This window comes from Vanessa cardui, chromosome 1 (genome assembly GCF_905220365.1).
Source record: "Vanessa cardui chromosome 1, ilVanCard2.1, whole genome shotgun sequence".
NCBI lineage: Eukaryota > Metazoa > Arthropoda > Insecta > Lepidoptera > Nymphalidae > Vanessa > Vanessa cardui.
In genome coordinates, this window is record NC_061123.1 from 4,302,910 (window position 1) to 4,324,499 (window position 21,590).

The window sequence follows — 21,590 nt, forward strand, 5'->3', positions numbered from 1 at the left end:
GATTTTTTAAGTTCACGTTGAGCAAAATCTACCGTTTAATCAATAACTTAAAGAAACACATTAGTATATTTACCTTTAGAATGTTACTTGCTATAGACACAAATAAAAACGATTATTTTGATACTTTTTTATAATTTTTCAAAAGCTAACCTACGGCACCCACATGAATATGTGAACTAAATATAATATTGAACGTAACAGTACAAGATTATGAGCAATCGACGTGGAATCGTCCGTAAATGGTTAAAGGTATATTATTTATTTGAATTCTATTCATCCTTCTATATATCTCTTTATTTGTTGTTCATCGTAGCGGCCGGGTAACAGCTATTATATATATATATATATATATATATATATATATATATATATATATATATATATATATTATAAATAAGATGAAGGTACTTTTATATTTAAATATGAATAAAACTCATATGCAAATAATATCATTACTTATAATTTTCAGCATTTATTTAAATTTAGTAATGTTTCTTTAATATCAATGGTTGTTAACAAAGTTATGCATTAGCCTGAATCCATGAAGTGAATCGAGGAACACGTGTGTTTACTCCTGGATAACGGGCTAGCCCGCACTGGTGACCCCAGGAGGAAACACCGACAATCACAGACTTATGGATGAGTGGACCTCCAGCGTCGTCCTGGCACTGGTCACGGCCGCCAACATCGAGCCAACCGGAGCAAAGCATGTTATCAGTGATATAATATCCCAAAGCAGCGTAGCGATTCTTACAGACTTGCTGGTTTACTGTCCAGATCTGGACGTGACGAAGCTGCTCGGACTTGGCACCTCCAAACTGTAAAAAGAGTATTACATAAACATTTATTTTAATGACTTCAAAGTAAATGGCAACACCAGACATTAAATTCTTAACTTACTATAGTAGACAACTTCAAATATGGCATTATAAGACGAGTAGGAAAGCACTCGAAACTTTTGGGAGTTGAGTATTATATTGCTGATAGTTCATTTGAAAATGTAAATACTGTTTCTTACATATTTTTATATAAGATCTATTTATTTTAAGTAATCATAAAAAAGTTTTAACAAACAATGAATAATTTGAAAGCAAAATGTTTTTATGTTTCTGTTTATTAAATATATTTAATCGTTCCAGCCTGGATCTATTTATTTCCTTTCATGTCGAAACATCTCATCACGTATATGACTTATCAGTTGATCACTTGGTTGATAATGAATTTGATTACAAACATTGGCCAAATTACACATAATACAATAACTTGGACAACTTTTGAACTGATTCACGATGATACACAAAACATTGCTATTCGGAGTACTTTACTATAGGTTCTTATACTATTTTGTGCTTGTGTTTTTGGAAGTTTAATTTAATTCTATCCGATAAAACCACAAGTTAGAATGTATGTACAAGCTCGCCTGGTTTGGTACTCCCCACTCATCTAATATTCTACCTTTAAGTAGCATTATATGGCACTGTTATATTTTACACTATATTCTTCACTAAGTAAGGAATTTAGGAACGCGTAAACGTAACGTAAGTGAATAGCGTTTGAAAGTTTGTATGGAGGTCCGTCTTTTTTAAGTTAGAAACTTTAATTTTCCGGTACTGATAAAAATGAACCATCATTTGGTAGATACCACCCACCTTTTTAAGTACCACCCACCCACCTAATATTATACCTTTAAGCAGTATTACTTAGTACTGTTACTTGCATGTTCCAGTTGGAAAGGTGAGTGAATCAGCCATTGGATTATTTGCTCTGGCAACATAATAGCTAGCCCTAGGCTTATGACGCATTGTAGCTAACGAGTAGGTAATATATCACACAATTACTTTATCTATGGACGGTGGTGACCACTTACCATACAGTGATATATAGCTTTCCACCTAACCATACCAAAAAAAGTATACATTTTCTCTCTCTCGAGATATTTATTTTTCTTCAAGGCAGTGTAGATTTTTTTTATTTACTTGAATATTAAATATTGGACAACATTATTAACATAACATTACTCCGATCTCGATGTAAGTTGCTCAAGGACTTGTGTTATGGAAAATCAGAAGTAACGACGGCACCACAGACACCCAGTCCCAAGAAAACATAGAAAACTCATTTTTTTACATGGACTCGGCTGCGAATTGAACCCGGGGCCTCGACCACTCACTCACAACAACACTCGACACAACACTCGACCACGGCGGTCATCAAATATTCGTCGTTATTTATTTATTTCTGTACTGTTAATAAAATTACATGAATTTGTCATGCTCACCGAAGTTGCTCCCCATCCAATGGCCCATACAGCCTGATTGTCGAGAATCTGATAGTTCATTCCAGCAATGGAGCCGACGCGTACCGTGTTGGAGAAGACAATGGGCGTAGTAGTTCGAATAATGGCTATGTCACTGTCGAACGTGCGTACATTATAATTAGGATGGCGGATTATCTGTTGAGTGATGTAAACACTACCGCCTCTGTTAGCCCACGAGGACCCAGCCCTGATTCGCCACTTATTTGTTGTATCGCCACTGAAAATCAAACAAATCAAATTGAGTATATCAAGAAGGTTTTATTAACTCTTCGAGTTTGAAAGCGGTTACCTGGCTAAGTTTTATCTCACCTATGTTATTTTATTAATGTATATAAGTAAACCTTTAACTAAAGTTAAATATATAACTAGATTATTTATTCATATTATTATCTAATATTATTATTAACATGTAACAAAATGTAAATCATAATTTCACTTTAATTCTATACACTATGTGTACGATATTCGATACTCGTATATTATTTCAAAAAATATATATCATACAACCAATCCTTTAAAAGTACACTAGGTGTTAGTTTATTTCGATACTGGAACCTGATTGTAATTACCACCATTCACAAACATTAGCTAATGTGTCAATAGTCTTGAGAACTAAGATGTTACGACACGTGTAACTGTAGTGACACTCACTGACTGACTCACCCTTCAAACCGAAACATAACAAAACTAAGTATTACTGTTTGTCTGAAGAATATGGGATGAATATTTGTTACCTATACAGTATTTACTATCAACCCTAACTTTTAACTTCGCCAATTAATTTATTTAAAAAAAAAGACAAATTATTATACAATTAAATTTTATTCGTGCGCGAGATTTATAAAACACTAACTTCCAAGCCATATTTTATCCCTTTAGAGATTCGTAAAATTACCCCCTTAGAGGTAAAATCCGATATTAGCGGATGTCTACAGCCTGTAAGTTTTTAGGTGTTATAGTTTCTTTAATTTCGTGGTTAGTCCGTGAGTGGTATTTCTCTTATATATATTCGGTAGAACCTTCATTTGAATCATTCTAAAACAAAGTTTTGCTTTTATATTTCGATTCAGACACCATTGCAGATACCATTGCGTGTATGAACATAGACATCTTTATAAAGTATGCTTCACAAAAATAAAATATAATGAGTATATACATACTTAAAATAAACTTACTTGAAACAATGAGCGGCAGACAAGATGGCTCTGTTAGTAAGAATGCTACCGGCGCATGTCTGCGTATAAGTCACCAAGTCTTGCGACCGCAGGAGGGAGGTGATGTACGGATACGACTCGATGTTTGTGAGTGACCCGCCCATTATCCTCATTGATGACTGGGCTGTGACATACAATTTTATAATTTAAGTATCGTATATAGGAATTGAAAAGACTCTTAAAAATACCTACCAGTAAAAACACACATAGACTTTCTTGAAAAACACTCACAAAAAGAAAAAATCGTCATTTAATTGAATTCAAAGATGCTTGAATAAAACATAAAAGATCGGGTAAGATATTCTATACAACCTATTATATTTTTTAATAAAAAATATGCTAATAGCATCGATTTGTCAGGCGAACAAGAAATATAATAGATGATGATCATCTCATGATCATGATTGCGAATATTGACTGAGTGTCGTGTGGGGGATCGTATGGTACTCAGTCAATATTCGCAAAGCTATAGAGATACTGAAATGATGCATGACGCCTGATTCTAATAGAAAATTTTAATCTTAATGTCCACAGCAAAGAAACAGAGCTAAGGACTTAATTCTCGCGTATTTTGGTTTGATACTCAGTGACAATACCTGCCATGGTTTAACACGGTATCAGTATGTTTAGATATTACGTTCAATAGGTACTTGAATTCGATGCTGTTTGAAGTATTTGCAATTGCTTTAGCTACTGAAGACCCTCCTTGATACATGCGATAAACTTGTATCATAGGTATTCTGTACCTATTATACGACTCTGATTAGTGATTGGTAATTAAATTACACATGAATGCAGGCAATTGTTATGATTATATCGAAACTTTTGCACAATAAATATACGACGCGGACCCGAACAGCACCTCTCTGCTTTTTAATAAGTGTATAGACGTTTCAAAATTATTGAAGTATATTTCAAGGCTAAAAGGCACTTAAAGACTTTTTTTGTTATCAATAGTAAAAATAGAAATATTCAATAGAAATTTCTTAAGGATAGTCATCTGAAAAACTCGCCTATTAAATCGGAAGACAAAAAATATGAAAAATAAAGTTTTTGCGATATATAAATGTGTTTTATACACATTTTTCAAAGAAGAAGGATAGTAAAGGAGAGATGTGATCAAAATACGTAATTTTAGGTTTAGGTTGAGAATTTTTAAAGCTGAATCTTTCTAGAATAATTTTTAACATCGGCCTCAAAAGGAAAGTTACAGGTACAACTCCAACATCGCCACCATTTTGGTACACAATTTTTAATAATGTTTTGATTTAAATTAACTATCTGGTAGTTGACACAAAAGAGAATTAAACAAACTGTTAGTTTGTCAGCTTCCTAATCATTGCGCCCAGATGTCAATAATGTAATGATAATTATCTGTACAAACTAATTTATGAACATAGATAATTAACTGTCAGAAAACTGTCAAATATATAGTTGAATATTCTCTAAAGTAACGCGTTTTTATTGTTACTCAACGCAGTCCAAAATTTCAAAATTTATTTGTGTACTATGCACTGATTCTATTGAACACCATTTCAAATTCGTCAGCAACCCTCGCAACACCCCTAATAGCAACCCTTTAACCATTAGTATTCATATATACAGCAATAACGATTAGAGATTGTATACAAGAGAATAAGAGCAATAAATAATATAAATATGAATTAAAAAAAAAGTTTATATATAATAAAATTAAAAAAATATCTCACAGCTGACGGTGGCCAGCCCCATGGCCAGTAACGTAAACAAGAAAACACCTTCCATTTTCACTGTGAAAGTCAACTGCGGTTGTGTCACATCTGTCTCACAATTTATATCGAGAGGTTGATTAAACCCTTACTAATAGATAAGTGATAGGTACTTACTATCTGTCATTTCAATTGAATCCTATTGCATATATTAATATTGGCCATCTTCAAACAATAAACAAAAGATATCCGTCTATATTATTTTAACATGGATTTTTTTTTCTTTGATTAATATTATAATGTAGTAACCCTTTTCTATGTTCTTATTTAAATTTAACTTTCCAATTAACTTTTGTAGAAACTCTTTACATTTAGCGAGTGAATAAAATGAAATAATTATCATTGACATGGATAATAATTAATATGAAGATGGAAAGTAAAAATAAAAAAGAAATAGATTCTTAACCTTTAAGTACCGACGTGCATTTATTGTAACGTTAGTACCGATGTGAGGCCTGTGAGGCCGCGTCGGAATTTCAAAAGGTGATTACTCACCAAATATACCCGCTACAATAACATTGCCTGTTCCGATATCAATGTGGGCGCTTACCATCCAGCTACTGAAAAGCTGAACTAGATATTGTGCAGGGAAGGGGGTAAAATAGTAAGTCCTGTCGGGGCCTGTGAGACCGCACGTCGGTACACCGACGGTTATAGGTTAACCGACAGATTTTTTGAGGTATAATAGACTCAAAAAAGATGTGATTATCGTAAACACTAAATTTATTTAATAAAAAAATTGTTTATGAAATTTCCAAGGCGGTACGCATATGAAGTATATCTTGCCCACTCCAAAGGCTATTCGTCATACAAATGAAGAGTACTTGTCAGACTCGTTCAAATAACGAATAATAGCTGGAAACAATTTGTTTATTTTCGCATTTCTAGGAAATTGATGACGCAAACATTTACAATTGTTTTAAATTGTTCGGCTTATTTAAAGTTAACCTATTCCGAAATAAAAAATATAGAAAATATTTAATCTTTCAACGTAATTTTTTGTATTTTATTAAATTTATAGTATAAAGTGTAACGTAAAATAGAATGACCAAACTGAAACAGTTTCAGCTATGCTCCTAGTTTTTATTAAACATTTGTAAACGAAATTCACCCCTTTGTTTATTTTCCATTAACCTTCCAGAACAAGTGGTTTGTTAACCTTACAACTTACAGAAATATTAATTGGGAAACATTTATTGCTTACATTATTATATCTTAACACCTAACCGTATCTCCACCGAAATAAAGACAGCCTTAAACTAATATTAAAAGTGTGAAGGTAACTCTGTAAGTCTATAAGTAAAAGCTTGAAACCCTAAGCAAGATACATACCTAGTACCTGAAAATCAACTCCTACAACGTAAGCGAAGACCCGACTATCAACTAGTATTATATAAATTAGGGATATATTATGTAAAAATTTAATATATTTAAATGTGGATAGTATAGCTATCTATTATTAGCAATTTTCGTAATGAAAGTGAGTTATTATTTAAGAATAAAAAATAATCCGCAGGAATGCTTGTTAAAACACAATAATCTCGTTTGTTCCTTGCTTTATCTCGTGTTCCAAATCTTTCGTTTTGTGTTCCAACCGAATGTTATTCGAAATTAATTTGCAACCGCTCTTAATCGCGTAATACTTTTATCTCTCGATTTTCTTCAATTTTTATTAAAAGAGCTGACCTACCTCTACATTATTTAATCTTATACGGCTTTCAGTTCCTGAAGTAATTATAACACGTGACGTGTACACGGTACACATATAATAAATTTGGAGTGTATGTAATATAAAAATAGTCCTATTTTACTCAATACATACATATATGTCTGTATACACAGTACATACATTAAAATATTTTTGATTACAATTTTTGTCTGTCTGCCTGTCTGTTTGTTCCGGCCTGGAACGGCTAGACCGAGATAACTGATATAATATGGAGTAACTTAGGCTACAACAATATATTTTTTGTTAAATTCAAACGCGTACAAGGTCGCGGGCACAGTTTTATATGTATAAATATAAATAAAATTCAATAATGCTTGCCGCAAACACTATATTCAATGAATAAAGTAAAATTAAGTATCAAGGAATATTATTTTTATTACCAACAATTACCAGTAGGATAATAACTATTTTTGTGTTTGGCTGCTTTGTTGATTTAGAGGCTACTTTTAAGACTTCAGATTCCCAGTTGACTCGTGTGAAGCGCTCTCGAAGAAATTATCATCTACTCGAAGTTTGGGATTGGCCAATGTTTGCCCTGCGCCTAAACTCACTCCGATCGAATCTGATTGCAATACGATCGGATTATGAGAGTAAGGGGATTGAGATTGCAATGTATTTGCATACGAGAGCAATAATATATGTCAGCAAAAGATCTTTTCTTTGTTGTTCCTCCCATTCTCTTATCCGTATTTTATAATATATTGGATAAAGAAATTATACTAAATATACTACAGAATTGTTTATTTACGATATCGCGTTAGAATCTTTCAAAATGATCAGTGTTTTACTAACTATATTGTCCATGTATTACAAAAAACTTCCTCTCGGATCACTTTATCTATTAAATAAGACGTATCAAAATACGTTGCATAGTTTAAAAAATTTAAGCATACATAGGAACAGGTTTCGTTTTGTACTATGTAATGACATCCTCATTAAAGGTCAACAATGCACGTACAGGCCCCAATGATGCAACTGTCCGTGGACGGCGGTAGTTTCCTGCCATCAGGCGTTTTAATAAGGACGCCATGAAAATATATAGTCACAGTAAGAAAAGATTCGTCAGTTTTCAAATTCATTCCTTTATCAAGTCGTCAACACTTAGTACGTTTTGAAACTAAAACACTTAACTGACAATTGCATATAAAACTAAACGCCAGACGTTACTTATAATGACATTGAGATGTGATGCCACTCTCGATCGGTAAAGATGATTATCGCCCATACTGAGCACTCGAAAATAGATCTTAAGGTGACGAACTTTTCTTAACCTGACTGTAGCTATATTGAAAATTTTGAATCGTGGTTTTATAAGTTAAGGCTACATTAAACTTTAAAACAACTTAGAGCATTAACTTCGAGCAAGCACTCGAGTTAAACTATGCTTGGAGTCGTCAGCTACATGTATATAAAATTTTCTATAATTTTACTTAACGTAATTGAACATTTGGAAATTAATATTAAAATACCAACCTATCTTAATGCATTACTTTTATTACTTTAATGGAACTTTACTTTTAATGTAATTTAATATTTTATTACTGACCGTGTCATAGCTAAATAAATAAATATTAAAATTTTTGTCATTAAAGATAATTTATTTTCAATAAATCGAATTTAACATACGATGTTTCAAATATAATATTATATAATTTATAAAAAAATATATAAAAAGAAACAATTATGTTTTAATGTAAAGTACATCATATATAATAATTATTATGAAAAATAATCCTGCTTAATTCAAAAGAACAAATGTGAGACCTTCCTGAAATTGAAATTTGGTATGGTTAAATATGCAAACTTTTATTTTTAGGAGAAAACTTTTGATCACTTACAAATGAAGCATAAACACAACATTGAACAACGTGTTGGCTCTTTAAGAGTAAGCAAAAAGAACTTCACTTACATATGAAAATTCTCGCTAATCATTATTATTTATACTTATGAAGTGTATAGTACTTATTGGAATAACTGGGTCCTGTCACCAGTCTCGCTTGTCTGGTTCATCTTAGACATCATGATTGGAAACGCTTTGACATTATCAGGGTGAAGATCAACCACATATCATTTATTTTTTTTACTCATCCGCCTCTCTAAATATAAATCAAGAAAAATAGGAAATATTAAAGAAAATACAAATTCTGATTTTTTTAAAAAGATATTTTCAATCTTGCAAAAGAAATCTTTCTTTTCTAAACTCGTGTCATCAATTTGTCACATATTGCAAACATATATACAACTAGATCACCTTCACGGTTCATTCTGTTGCTTATCTAATATCTATCAAAGTTGTTATACATATGTGATGAAAGTTATTGTATGTGATCAAAATCAAAATCAAAATCAAAATAAACTTTATTCAAGTAGGCTTTTATAAGCACTTTTGAATCGTCATTTTACAATTAAGTGAAGCTACCACCGGTTCGGAAAGTAGATTCTACCGAGAAGAACCGGCAAGAAACTCAGTAGTTACTCTTTTTTAACATTTAAAAAATACAACGTCATGTTAATTAAATACAATTATTTCAATTAATGTATCCTGCTTGGAAGTCAACAGGTATTAATCCACGCTTTTTTATCATCTATAAAATCTTGTATCGAATAATATGCTTCATCATCATGATCCCCTATTCATCATGATCATGTTACCCTAAAACATTTCACCCATGGCGACCAATCTCAAGAGAGACCATCCAACAACCCATATTACTTGCATGGCACGGAACTATATATTTGCTACTTGCAGGCACCCGACTAGTGGCTCGCTCCCCGATGTGACTATTTGTGACTATTCGTGACTGCGGTCCTCCTCAAGACTGTCTGAAACTGTACTCACGAGACTCCGACATCATACATACTAGGCCCAAAGCTTCAAAGCCTTGACATTTAGTGTTATTTTAAGTCCAGGCTCGTTTTGCTCCACCGTCTCCTTCTAGACCACAAAGAAGATTGCCACCCCTCTACGAAAACTTTCTAAGGACATCTTCGAGAGGATTGCTTGCAGGGAAATCTCTAATTCTTTAGTCATCTAGTTACACAGACTGACATATCTAATGGCCTGCTCTCATTTTTCCACTATCGTGGCTAGCGCTTTGGCATATTGACCAATGCCTACCAAACATGGGAGCTAATATGTTATGTCCCTTGTACTAGGTACACTGCCTTACTCACCCTTCCTTATATCTCTAACAATATCAAGTATCGCTGTTTGGCCGTAGAATAAATGATAACTGGCTCGTAGTGTGTAGCTTTCAGTACATTATGACAAATATGTCAGCATTTTTTAAAGGTAAGAAGAATAAAATTTTTAAATTAATTTGCCTTACAGATATTTTGAGTAATACATTTAATTAATATTTTATCAAAAAAATAATAATTTATTTTAATAATATGATAATTATTTTAAATAAATTCATATAACACACATTCTGCTATAATAGGACATGTATATGTTAATATAATTCAGATGATTATTAATGAAACACAATTATTTTGAATTAAAAATAGATAAACTATCTCAAGTAATCTTCTTAAAACAAAATCTTTGAGTATAAATGAATGACAAACTGACCTGTATACGAATGGAATGGGTGTTTTTATATTATTAATGAACAATTAAAATATGATAACTGAACTACCGCTAAACGATAATTATTGTTAAGAATAGAAATGACATATCGTCAACGTTATATCGTTTAAGCCTTCTATTGTAAAAAATATCGGTTTGATTTCAGTTCGAACGACAAGCAAGATAACGAAGCAATCGCTTTCATATTATTACTATTTCGATACCTTGTGATATGCAGTGATAATTATTTCGTACTCTAATTTCATCCTCACTGGACTAATAAAAGGCTATTGACCTCTTGGGATTTTTTTTATGAAGTTATATGTTACTCTAGTAAAGCACCCGAACTGTGGTCAGTTATTCATACATCGATATACTGTTTATTGCATTAATAAATATCCTTAGATATTTAAATTTTGTAATTGAAAAGATCGGTGATTGTTAATTCCGTGAGTTGAGTTCCTGTAATATTTTTGAGTAGTATTAAGTCATCCATAAATGGATAAATAATATTGAAATGATAACATTTTTTCAACGTGTTTTAAAATACTGGTCCTAGCATTGAGACTTGCGACACCTAAATATACAATATTATATTATGCATATTTACGTACTATACCCATATGGCGTCACAATTTAAATGTATGGTGATTAAAAGTTTATTTGCGCATATATTCTAACTAAGATATTTCCTATGTAAACAGCTTATCTTCGCAGAAAATAACTACTATGACCAAAATCGATCAAATATGATACCCACATCATATTTGATAACCTATCATCACTATTTATTTTTCTCATTTATGCCAAAATAAACCACTCTAAGAGATAAAAGGGCATGTTATTATTATTAAATATTGTTTTATTGCTTCATTTATCTTAATCTAACATCACAAGGCATTATTTCAAATTAAGCATTGCTTTGAATCCAGGCCGTGTAGCGAGAAACACGAGTGTTAACACCGGGATAACGGGCCAGAGCGCATTCCTCTCCCCAGGAGCGAACACCGACGACAACTCCATTGTGGAACAGAGGGCCACCAGAGTCTCCCTGACACTGGTCACGACCACCGACATCGAGCCAACCGGAGCACAACATATTGTCAGTGACAGTACGACGCAGCTCAGCGTAACGAGTTCTGCAGGTAGCCTGGTTCACAGTCCAAATTTGGACGTGGCGAAGCTGTTCAGAAGGTCGTCCACCAACCTGAAACAAAAGTTATATTTGTATTTCTTGAAGTTATTTTATTTAACAAACGATTAAACGAACATATTCATTCCGATCAACTGAAGATACCAAACTGTTCACAGTATTTCACCAAAGTCCGCAGTAATCTACTCATATTATGCGAACACAACAAAATAATCTAGAGAAACTTGACGCTACCCACTCTAACAGGATCTAATATCCCGACTTCCCTGAGACAAGCTAATGGCAGAGAGCTGTGAAGAAAGCTATTTAGTCTATTAGTGAAGGCATTTCGGGATAAACGTAACCTTCGACGATGAACCAGACCGAGAAAAAGAACACTGAAACTTTATATCAATCGAACCTATTGAAAATTCAAAAAGATTTAATTTTCTCAAAACGTATTGGGTCATCAATTTATGATGATTATGTTTATAACTTACGCTGGTTGTTCCCCAACCGATCGCCCAAACGGGCTGGTTGTCACCGAGATTGTAATTGGCGCCAGCTATTTGACTTGCTTGTACATTGTCGTTGAAGGAAAATGAGCCAAAAATTTGCAAGACAGCAACATCGTTGTCTAGGGTGGCGAAATTGTAGGAAGGATGAACGATTATTCTGCTGGTTGAGTGAATAATTCCGCCAACATTGGCGTTTGTAGAACCAACTCTTGAGCGCCAACGTCCAACGGGGTCGCCACTGTAATTATTAAAGAAGGTTAGTTGAAAAGTAGTAATTATTTCTTATTTCAAATAATTAATGTTGTTTGTGCTTTTGATATCTGGCAAAAATGTTATTGTAATTTTTAGGATGCTTACATAACGCAATGTGCTGCGGTGAGAACGGATCTGTTATTTATAATGGTACCACCACATGCTTGTACGTGGTTCAGTCCTGTCCATGAATACAGAAGAGCAACCCCGCTTGGATATTGACCGATAGTTGTAACTGATCCGCCGATAATTCTTTGTGAGTTTGATGGCACGGCTGCAATAGATATGAGAACATTTGGCTTGAAGAGTTTTCTAAACACCTTTATTATATATTTATTAATATTAATAACAAAAATTTATTATAAACTCTCATTTCATATATTTACCTGAAACCGCAGCCAAGCTAAGGGCCAGTAGAAATATTGCACGCATTCTGAAAGAATGAATAACTCTGTGCACTTGCTAGTATAAATAACATTTTATATCTATTCCATGAATACCGTCAATGATATGTAAAGATAATCATACCTTTAAAATCAATATTAATTTATCTGTCTTAAATCTATTGGATTTACTGTAATAAAATGTATGTTAGGTTCTTTTTTTAAGCGTCAACATACTACTAGGCTGTTATTGCAACCTCAAAATTGGATGACGTCTTATATGAGACATTTGGATTTAAATAATTATATTTTTTTATCTTAAATAATTTGATTTATTTTCTATTTAAATAAATGACCTTGGGTTCTGCTAAAAATGAATAATCTTGTAAACTTGAACGGCGTGAATCCCGGGGAAGAACACTGAAATATATATATGTATTTACGTATCTAGTTTAGAAACAGGTGATTAATTTGGAAGATTAATTATTATATGAGAGAAAATTAATATTAAAAAAATCACCTAATTTCGGAAATAACTTTGAAAATAAATTTTGAATTAATATTCACTTTAAGTAGATTATTAGTGAAAATGTAGTCCAAAGGCGAAGACGATTAGTGCAGTCAGAAAGAATTTGTTTGATTGTTGATGTTTCACCCCTCGTTTGAAGGCACCCAGGTTATAAGAATAGATAGGATAAGATAGAGGGGAACACGTTAAATTGCATTAATATATAATATTTAAAATGAGAACCGACCGCAGCTTCGCTCGCTGTTAAGGAGTTGGTCATTAGGCGTTAGGTATGAAAAGCCTAAAAGTAGCCTACAAACTTTCTTGAAGTTCCAACTTACTCATAGCAAAATTTCATCAAATTCAGTTCATTTTGACTATAAAAGAACAATAGACAATCAGAGAGATCTACTTTCACTTTTATAAAATTACTATAAATAAATATAAAAACATTACGTTATAATATCTAAATTGTCAATAATTGGATTGAATATGAAACCTTACATCAAGACATGCAGTTGGTTTATCAATCCACTACACCGTACTCTTTCTCTACTATAAGCAAAGCCGATTGATACTTGCTTGTAAACTTTGTATTCAATTTTTATCCATAATCCGTATAGGCATTATATAAAATTTTAATAATTATATGTAAAACACCTAATCACTTATATTCGGAGTCGTTATGCATAATTGAATGGATTACATGGAGATACATATATATACATACATACATTTTCGATAGCCAACTATAGATCATCCATAAAAAGATGTGTATATATAAATATCGAAATAATATCATTTGTCAAAGTGTTTTACAATGTTGGTCCTAGGTTTGAGCCTTGCGACACACCGAAATATGCAATAAATAACCAAGAACAATGCCCATCTGCCGTAACGATATAAGATATAGTTTAAATGTATGATGAGTATAAGAACGGCCACTACTAAAATCGATCAGGCGGATATCATGTTTGATAACCTACCATCATCCTGTTTGACTATCTTATTTACACCAAGATAAAACCGCTGTAAGCGAAAAAAGGACATGTTATTATTTTTAAATATAATTTTATTGCTTGATTTATTTTAATTTAACATAATAATTTAACATGTTTAACATCAAGAATTTTAAATTAAGCGTTGCTTTGAATCCAGGATGTGTAGCGAGATACACGAGCGTTAACACCGGGGTAACGGGCCAGAGCACATCTCTCTCCCCAGGAGCAAACACCGACGACAACTCCGTTGTGGAACAGAGGGCCACCAGAGTCTCCCTGACACTGGTCACGACCTCCAACATCGAGCCAACCGGAGCACAACATATTGTCAGTGATAGTACGACGCAGTTCAGCGTAACGAGTTCTGCAGGTAGCCTGGTTGACAGTCCAGATTTGGACGTGACGAAGCTGTTCAGAAGGTCGTCCACCAACCTGAAACAAAAAATATTTTTATTTCATTTCAATTTATTAAACAAACTAATAAACGAACATATCCATTCTCGACCAAATGAAAATGACTACCAAACTGTTCACAGTATTTCATCAACGAATCTTTAATTACTTTACTCATAGTGTCCGAAAACAACAAGACAATCTAGAGAAACTGGTTGTAGAAGGGAATATCCAGGGTGGGGTCAATTTCTTACCCAATATAAGGGTACATAATTTTCCGACTGCCGTGGGAGAAACTAAGGAAGAACTCTGAAGAAAGCTTTTTGTTTATCAATGAAAGCACTAACAAACGCTACCTTTGATAGTGAACCAGACCAAGAAAAAAAATTATGAAATCAATAAAATTAAAAAAAAATATTTTTTCTCAAAACGTATAAAGACATCAATTTATGATTTGTTTCAACTCACGCTGGTTGTTCCCCATCCGATGGCCCAAACGGGTTGGTTGTCACCGAGGTTGTAGTTGCTGCCAGCGATTTGACTTGCGCGTACATTATTGTTGAAGGAAAATGAGCCAGAGATTTGCACGATAGCAACATCGTTGTCAATGGTAGCTCTGTTGTAGTAAGGATGAACGATTAATCTGCTGGTTGTGTGAACAACTCCGCCACTGTTGGCGTTTGTAGAACCAACTCTTGAGCGCCAGCGGCTGATTGAGTCACCACTGAAATTATTAAAGTAGATTAGTTAAAAAGTGTTAATAATGGTTAGTCGTGTGGGAATTATTCCTTACAATGCAATACAATAACAGCCTGAAAATTTCCCAATGCTGGGTTAAGGCCTCCTCTTCCTCTGAGGAGAAGGTTTTGGTATATATTCCAACAGGCTGTTCCAATGCGAGATGATGGAATGCACATGTGGCAGAATTTCCATAAAATTAAACACTTGCCGGTTTCCTCACGATATTTTCCTTCAACGCCGAGGACGAGATGAAGTATAAACACAAATTAAGCACATGAATATTCAATGGTGCTTGCACCAAGGCAGTAATGCATCTTGAGATGAATTTGTTAATGACTTTAGACCAAAACCATGAACATTAGTCCTTATTTCAAATAATTAATGTTATTTATACTTTTGATAATTGGTAAAAATATTAATGTAATCTTTAGGACGCTTACACAACGCAATGTGCTGCGGTGAGAACGGATCTGTTGTTTATAATGGTACCACCACATGCTTGTACGTGGTTTCCAAGTCCTGTCCATGAATACAGAAGAGCAACACCGCTTGGATATTGACCGATCGTTGTAACCGATCCGCCGATAATTCTTTGCGGGTTTGTTGGCACGGCTGCAATAGATATGAGAAAATTTGGCTTGTATAGTTTTCTAAACACCTATATTATATATTTATTAATATTAATAACAATATTTAATTATAACCTATAATTTAATATATTTACCTGCAACCGCAGCCAAGCCAAGGGCCAGTAGAATAATTGCACGCATTCTGAAAGAATGAATTACTCTTTGCGCTTGCTGCTATAAATAACATTTTATATCTATACCATGAATACCGTTACAGATATGTCAAGATAATAATACCTTTAGCTTCAATAATAATTAATCTCTCTTTAATCTAGTGGATTTACTGCAATAAAATGTATTTAAAGATCTCTTAATAACCTTCAACTTGCTAGGCTATTATTGCAACCTCAACATTGGATGACGATATGATACCATTTGAATCTAGACTTTTTAATATAAATAATATTGTTGTTTAATGACTATCTTAAGTTATTCATTTATTTACTATATACAGTACATTTACAACAATATTATGTATATTCACAGTAACATTGATCACTTTGATATAAAATTTTAACAAAAAGAAAAACCGACTTCAAACAAAACACTATTTTAAAACAAATGAATATGCACGAAAAAGTAATAAAAATAATTGCGTATTCAACATATTTTTTAGAGTCTTCCTAAGTTAAATGAAATGAAAAATATTAGACTACTTAAAAGTCGATTAACGATTATATCATGTAGTTATAGTTATTGGTATATTTGGAGCCGGTGTCAGCCACGGTGCCCTTGCCCCAACAATCAAAAGAAAGAAGCGATACGAGCCCCTTGATTGATCCAGTATATTATTGTGTAAAAGGTAATTTGTAAAAAACATATTTGTCAAAGTATTCTCGTATTGTTTTTTGATAGATATACTGTAGGGTTTTATTGGCTGATACCGACTCCAAATATACCAATAACTATAACTACATGATATAATCGTTAATCGACTTTTAAGTAGTCTAATATTTTTCATTTCATTTAACTTAGGAAGACTCTAAAAAATATGTTGAATACGCAATTATTTTTATTACTTTTTCGTGCATATTCATTTGTTTTAAAATAGTGTTTTGTTTGAAGTCGGTTTTTCTTTTTGTTAAAATTTTATTTATTTTTTGATTTTAAGTGAAGCTGATGTTGACTAACTATTTTTTTTTAATATGGATAGATTAAACGTTCCGTTTATATGAGTCAGAAACTACTTCGAGGACAATTTCAAAGGAAACTTGCGAATAAAGCAAAAATAGACTTTCGAAAATGCGGATTTAATACGTCACGAGGCGTAAACTACAAGGATCCCTCGAAAGAGCTGTAATCGAACTCAGCAAAAAAACTTTGAAAAAGACCAACTATATTTCGTACATCATATGACATCACATCACATACACAAAATTTGATTAAAGATAGTAAGAAATTCTGCCCCATATCGCACCCTAACTGCGAGCCGTATAGGAGTTCCATAACTACATAGTATAAAACAAAGTCGCTTTCTCTGTCCCTATATCTTTAAATGTACGCAACGGATTTTGATGCGGTTTTTTTTAAAAGATAGTGTGATTCAAGGGGAAGGTTTGTGTATATAAAACATGAACAATATAGTAAAGAAACACTGATAATTTTAGAAGTTTGCGATGTGATGTCGTATATAAACAAATTCTGTAGTATATTTAGTATCAGTATTGCACCTGTGCGAAGCCGGGGTGGGTAGCTAGTTGATTATAATATTCGACTATGATAATTACATAAACGTAACCACATTACGGAAGGTGACTCAAATATCCAAATAACCTATAAATAAAAGATTCGACCGAGTATCGCTAACGTGCTCCTCAGAATTGTTCCGTTCCCTTCCGTTCCGTTACTTTGTCATGGATCCTGTGCTCAGAACCTTACCAAACTTTCACCAAATTACCCTTGAAGTATATATTTTATAATAAAAAAAGAATTATCAAAATTGGTTAACGTGATTTTCAGTTATTCACCTATTTGTCGCGCATTTACATAATGCAAATTTAAGACTTATGTCGTTTTCACATGGATACCATCATCGGAAAAAAAAATAAAAAAATGGGACCCCACGGGAAGCACTACCTTTCAAACAAAAAAAAAATTATCAAAATCGGTCCACCCAGTGAAAAGTTATGAGGTAACAAACATAAAAAAAATAAAAAAAAAAAAAAAAAAAAAAAAAAAAAAAAAATACAGACGAATTGATAACCTCCTCCTTTTGGAAGTCGGTTGAAAATCAGTGATCATAATTGTATGTACACTAGAAGTAAGGATAAGCTTATAACGCCAAGTTTCCGACTCAGCAAAGTCAATAAATCCTTCTTGGAGAAAGGTATCCGTTTCTTTAATAAAATTCCGCAGACATTTTTAACATTTGTCATTTCGTAAATTTCGTAAGTTTAAATTTTTTAATTTTATTTAAAAATACATTGGTAAAAAAAGGCATATTATTCGATACCAGATTTTATATATGATAAAAAAGCGTGGAGTTAATACCTGTTGACTTCCAGGCAGGATATATAATTTTTAAATAATTGTATTTAACTACTTGACTTTGTATTTTTTAAATGTTGAAAGAGAGTAACTACTGAGTTTCTCGAAAGAATCTACTTTCCGAACCGGTGGTAGCTTCACTTAATTGTAAAATGACGATTCAAAACTGCTTGTAAAAGCATACTTGAATAAAGTTTATTTTGATTTGATTTGATTTATAATTCACCTTGCGTTCTGCTAAAAATAAATAATATTGTAATCTTGAACGATGTGAATCCTAGAGAAGAATTCTGAAATATATATTTTCGTGCCTAGTTTAGAAACAGATAAGATTAATTTTAATATGATAGAACATTAATATTTAAAAATAATACACATGTTTTTAAAAATAAGTTTGAAAACTTAATTCCAAAAATGAACAGATGCCCGTTTGAAAGAAGGTGGACACTTTCGGTTTACATAGTCTCTCTTGCCCAAAAGTTCACAGGCAGGCTTTTTCGTTACGGTTCTCTTAATGACAACAATAAAAAAGGGCTATTGCGACCATAGACGTTCCTTTTCTTACTGAGCCTCGTGGAATTAGTCGTGATGATGGTAAGCGACTTGATTAACATTGGATTAAGATTGGTTCCTTGGGAACAAGGGATGACCCTTGTGTGGGACGCTACATGCGTTGACACGTTGGCCCCGTCTCATATCCGAGAAACAATGTTAAGAGAAAAAGCTGAAGCAAAAATTGATCTAATATTCTGTCTTATGTCAAATTACGTTCTTTTCCCATTAGCCTTTGGAGCAATGGTGCATAAAGCTTCATCAAAATTATAACAAATCGCCTTATTGCCTCCACTGATGATAGGAGAACTGGTTCGTTTTTTGCCCAGAGGATCGGAATAGCTATTCAACAGGGAAATGTTGCTAGCATTCGTGCCACCATTCCACGCCGTCAACATTTATACGATTACTAGTTTTAATTCATATTTGTATATGTTTAAGCATTTAATGTTATTAATTCTTTAGTTAATAAAGACACCATCAAAAACTTAAATGTAAAATGAAAGCCAAGTACAATATTATGATATAAGCCTTAGTTGTTAACTTCAACGACAAAAGAAGTAAGATCTAAATGGGTGCCAAGTCAATGGCCAGTCCTGGATGTAGTTATAACTACGTAAAACATAATTTATTTCCATAACATTGGATATATTATATATTGTAGTCTAAGGTCTCACTTAGCAAGTTCGGTTCTAATAAGGTTATGAGGGGATCAAAAGTGTCTCCAAATTGTTTGTGTAAACACATGAAACACACGGTGCTGCTCGCCAGTACTGTTACTAGTACTTGGCTTTGACACGCTATCGCGTTGTTGTTATTTTTTTATCTACTTTTATACTGGGTAGGCATAAATCCCTACTCCACCTGATGATAAGTGGAAATGTAGTCCAAACGTGAAGACGCCCAGTGCAGTCAGCAAGAATGTGCTGCACTAGTCGCCTTCGCCAAGCCGGCCCGTAGGATGCCTCTTCACGCGTCGTTTGAAGGCGCTCAGGTTATAAGAAGAAGGGAACACGATGAATAGATTTAGTAAATAACATTGAAAATGATAGCCTACCGCGGCTTCGCTCGTTTTTAAGAACAAGCTTTGCATATTAATAAGAGCTAGCGCGTACCGGTGATTTTTTGTCATGGTGACTGTTTCGTCACTCTTGTCAAGTACGTGAATATGTACGGAGTTGCGCGCATGTTACGACGTGACAATTGGGTGACATTTGTGTACGCTGACCGGTAAACAAGCACGTGACGTAGCTGTCAGCGTCTTTAAGTTTTTTCATAGCAATGCGCGCACTAGCGACAAATTTGTCACTCTCGTCGTCAGTCTTTCGCCATTTGCACTTTGACTGACGACTTTGGCGCGCGCAAAATGGCGTCACCATCTATTCAAAACGTAAACTTTTGTGAAGACAATATTGATAATGCTGTTCTAATAGAAGAAGTGGAAATGAGACCAGGTCTTTATGATAAAAAATTGAAAGATGACGAGCGCAAAATTGCCCCCCCCCCCCAGAATTCGGAGGGCCGCCTGGGCATCCCTGCTCATGTGGTGTATGTCCTGGGCATGGAGGCCCAGAGAGGGATTCTCCACCGCTGTCGCTGATGGTACCCTCCTGGGGCAATTTAACCATATTCTGCACAACCAATGAGTATTCAGATATTCACGTGAAAATTAAAGCGTGGGATAAAATTAGTACCCAGTATTCTCTTCGCTTTCTTTTTCTCCCGAGTCTCACGAGTTCAAAGAGAACGTTCGTCTCTTTGAGATCCATAGTGGCAAATGACACTTCGATTTTCGAAAATGTTTTGTCTCTGTCTCTATTAATGAGCGCACTCCACTTTGGATACGTGACGTGACAATGACAACACTGACACTTTAAAGTCACCGTGACAAAAAAACACCAGTGCGCTCTAGCTCTAATAATTAATATAGATAAAGGTAAAAATATTATTTTATAAAAGTTGTGGGTGATTATATCTACCTAGCCAATAATTGGATTGAATATAAAATTTTACTTGAAGACATCCAGTAGTCCGGTTTACCAATCCACTGTAGTCTACTCTTTCTCTCCTATAAGCAAAGCCGATTGATTCTTGATTGTATATTTTTTCATTCGATTTCTGTCCATAATCCGTATAAGCATTATATAAAGTTATAATAATCATATTTATAACAGCTAATCACTTATATTTGGAGTCGTTGTGCATAACTGAATGGATTACATTGAGTCGTATATTACTGATATGAGGTTTTCGATAGTCAACCGTTAGTATTAATTTCAGCCGTAAAGCTGATTATCTATTGATATTACAGTCAGTCGCAGCCAGGTTACATGCGACAGTTGGAATAACAGGTGCAGTTCATTAATTAAGGACTGATTTTTTAAAATAAATTCGCTCAGTGGTCCTATTGAAACT

At 33.5% G+C, this 21,590-nt stretch overlaps 4 protein-coding genes across 8 annotated transcripts in view; 1 reads left to right on the top strand and 3 right to left on the bottom strand.

The window, feature by feature from the left end:
- Positions 1 to 21,590, top strand: part of LOC124539311 (solute carrier family 12 member 4) — a 448,925-nt gene that overhangs the window by 235,139 nt on the left and 192,196 nt on the right. The gene's annotated exons all lie outside the window — the stretch shown is intronic.
- LOC124544484 (trypsin CFT-1-like) lies at positions 441 to 5,392 on the bottom strand. Its single transcript, XM_047123103.1, has 4 exons — positions 5,241 to 5,392; positions 3,493 to 3,655; positions 2,279 to 2,534; positions 441 to 818 (listed from the first exon to the last, which is right to left on the bottom strand). The coding sequence occupies exons 1-4, from the start codon at positions 5,293 to 5,295 to the stop codon at positions 522 to 524; spliced, it is 771 nt and encodes a 256-aa protein (XP_046979059.1). The 5' UTR covers positions 5,296 to 5,392; the 3' UTR covers positions 441 to 521.
- On the bottom strand, positions 11,421 to 12,979 carry LOC124529715 (trypsin, alkaline C-like). Its single transcript, XM_047103637.1, has 4 exons — positions 12,868 to 12,979; positions 12,587 to 12,755; positions 12,212 to 12,467; positions 11,421 to 11,786 (listed from the first exon to the last, which is right to left on the bottom strand). The coding sequence occupies exons 1-4, from the start codon at positions 12,911 to 12,913 to the stop codon at positions 11,490 to 11,492; spliced, it is 768 nt and encodes a 255-aa protein (XP_046959593.1). The 5' UTR covers positions 12,914 to 12,979; the 3' UTR covers positions 11,421 to 11,489.
- On the bottom strand, positions 14,438 to 20,944 carry LOC124533148 (trypsin, alkaline C-like). Its single transcript, XM_047108316.1, has 4 exons — positions 20,909 to 20,944; positions 15,948 to 16,165; positions 15,235 to 15,490; positions 14,438 to 14,805 (listed from the first exon to the last, which is right to left on the bottom strand). The coding sequence occupies exons 1-4, from the start codon at positions 20,942 to 20,944 to the stop codon at positions 14,509 to 14,511; spliced, it is 807 nt and encodes a 268-aa protein (XP_046964272.1). The 3' UTR covers positions 14,438 to 14,508.

What these genes read in the sequence shown, in the direction of transcription:
- LOC124533148 (XM_047108316.1), bottom strand. Translation starts at nt 20,944, where the DNA reads ATGGATCTCAAAGAGACGAACGTTCTCTTTGAACTC. An exon ending in CGAACGTTCTCTTTGAACTC is followed by an intron (nt 16,166 to 20,908) that starts GTGAGACTCGGG and finishes TATATAATATAG; the next exon opens with GTGTTTAGAAAACTATACAA. An exon ending in TCGGATGGGGAACAACCAGC is followed by an intron (nt 14,806 to 15,234) that starts GTGAGTTGAAAC and finishes TTTTTGTTTCAG; the next exon opens with GTTGGTGGACGACCTTCTGA.
- LOC124529715 (XM_047103637.1), bottom strand. Translation starts at nt 12,913, where the DNA reads ATGCGTGCAATATTTCTACTGGCCCTTAGCTTGGCTGCGGTTTCAG. An exon ending in TAGCTTGGCTGCGGTTTCAG is followed by an intron (nt 12,756 to 12,867) that starts GTAAATATATGA and finishes TATCTATTGCAG; the next exon opens with CCGTGCCATCAAACTCACAA. An exon ending in ACCGCAGCACATTGCGTTAT is followed by an intron (nt 12,468 to 12,586) that starts GTAAGCATCCTA and finishes TAATAATTACAG; the next exon opens with TGGCGACCCCGTTGGACGTT.
- LOC124544484 (XM_047123103.1), bottom strand. Translation starts at nt 5,295, where the DNA reads ATGGAAGGTGTTTTCTTGTTTACGTTACTGGCCATGGGGCTGGCCACC. An exon ending in GGGGCTGGCCACCGTCAGCT is followed by an intron (nt 3,656 to 5,240) that starts GTGAGATATTTT and finishes TGTATGTCACAG; the next exon opens with CCCAGTCATCAATGAGGATA. An exon ending in TTGGATGGGGAGCAACTTCG is followed by an intron (nt 819 to 2,278) that starts GTGAGCATGACA and finishes CTCTTTTTACAG; the next exon opens with TTTGGAGGTGCCAAGTCCGA.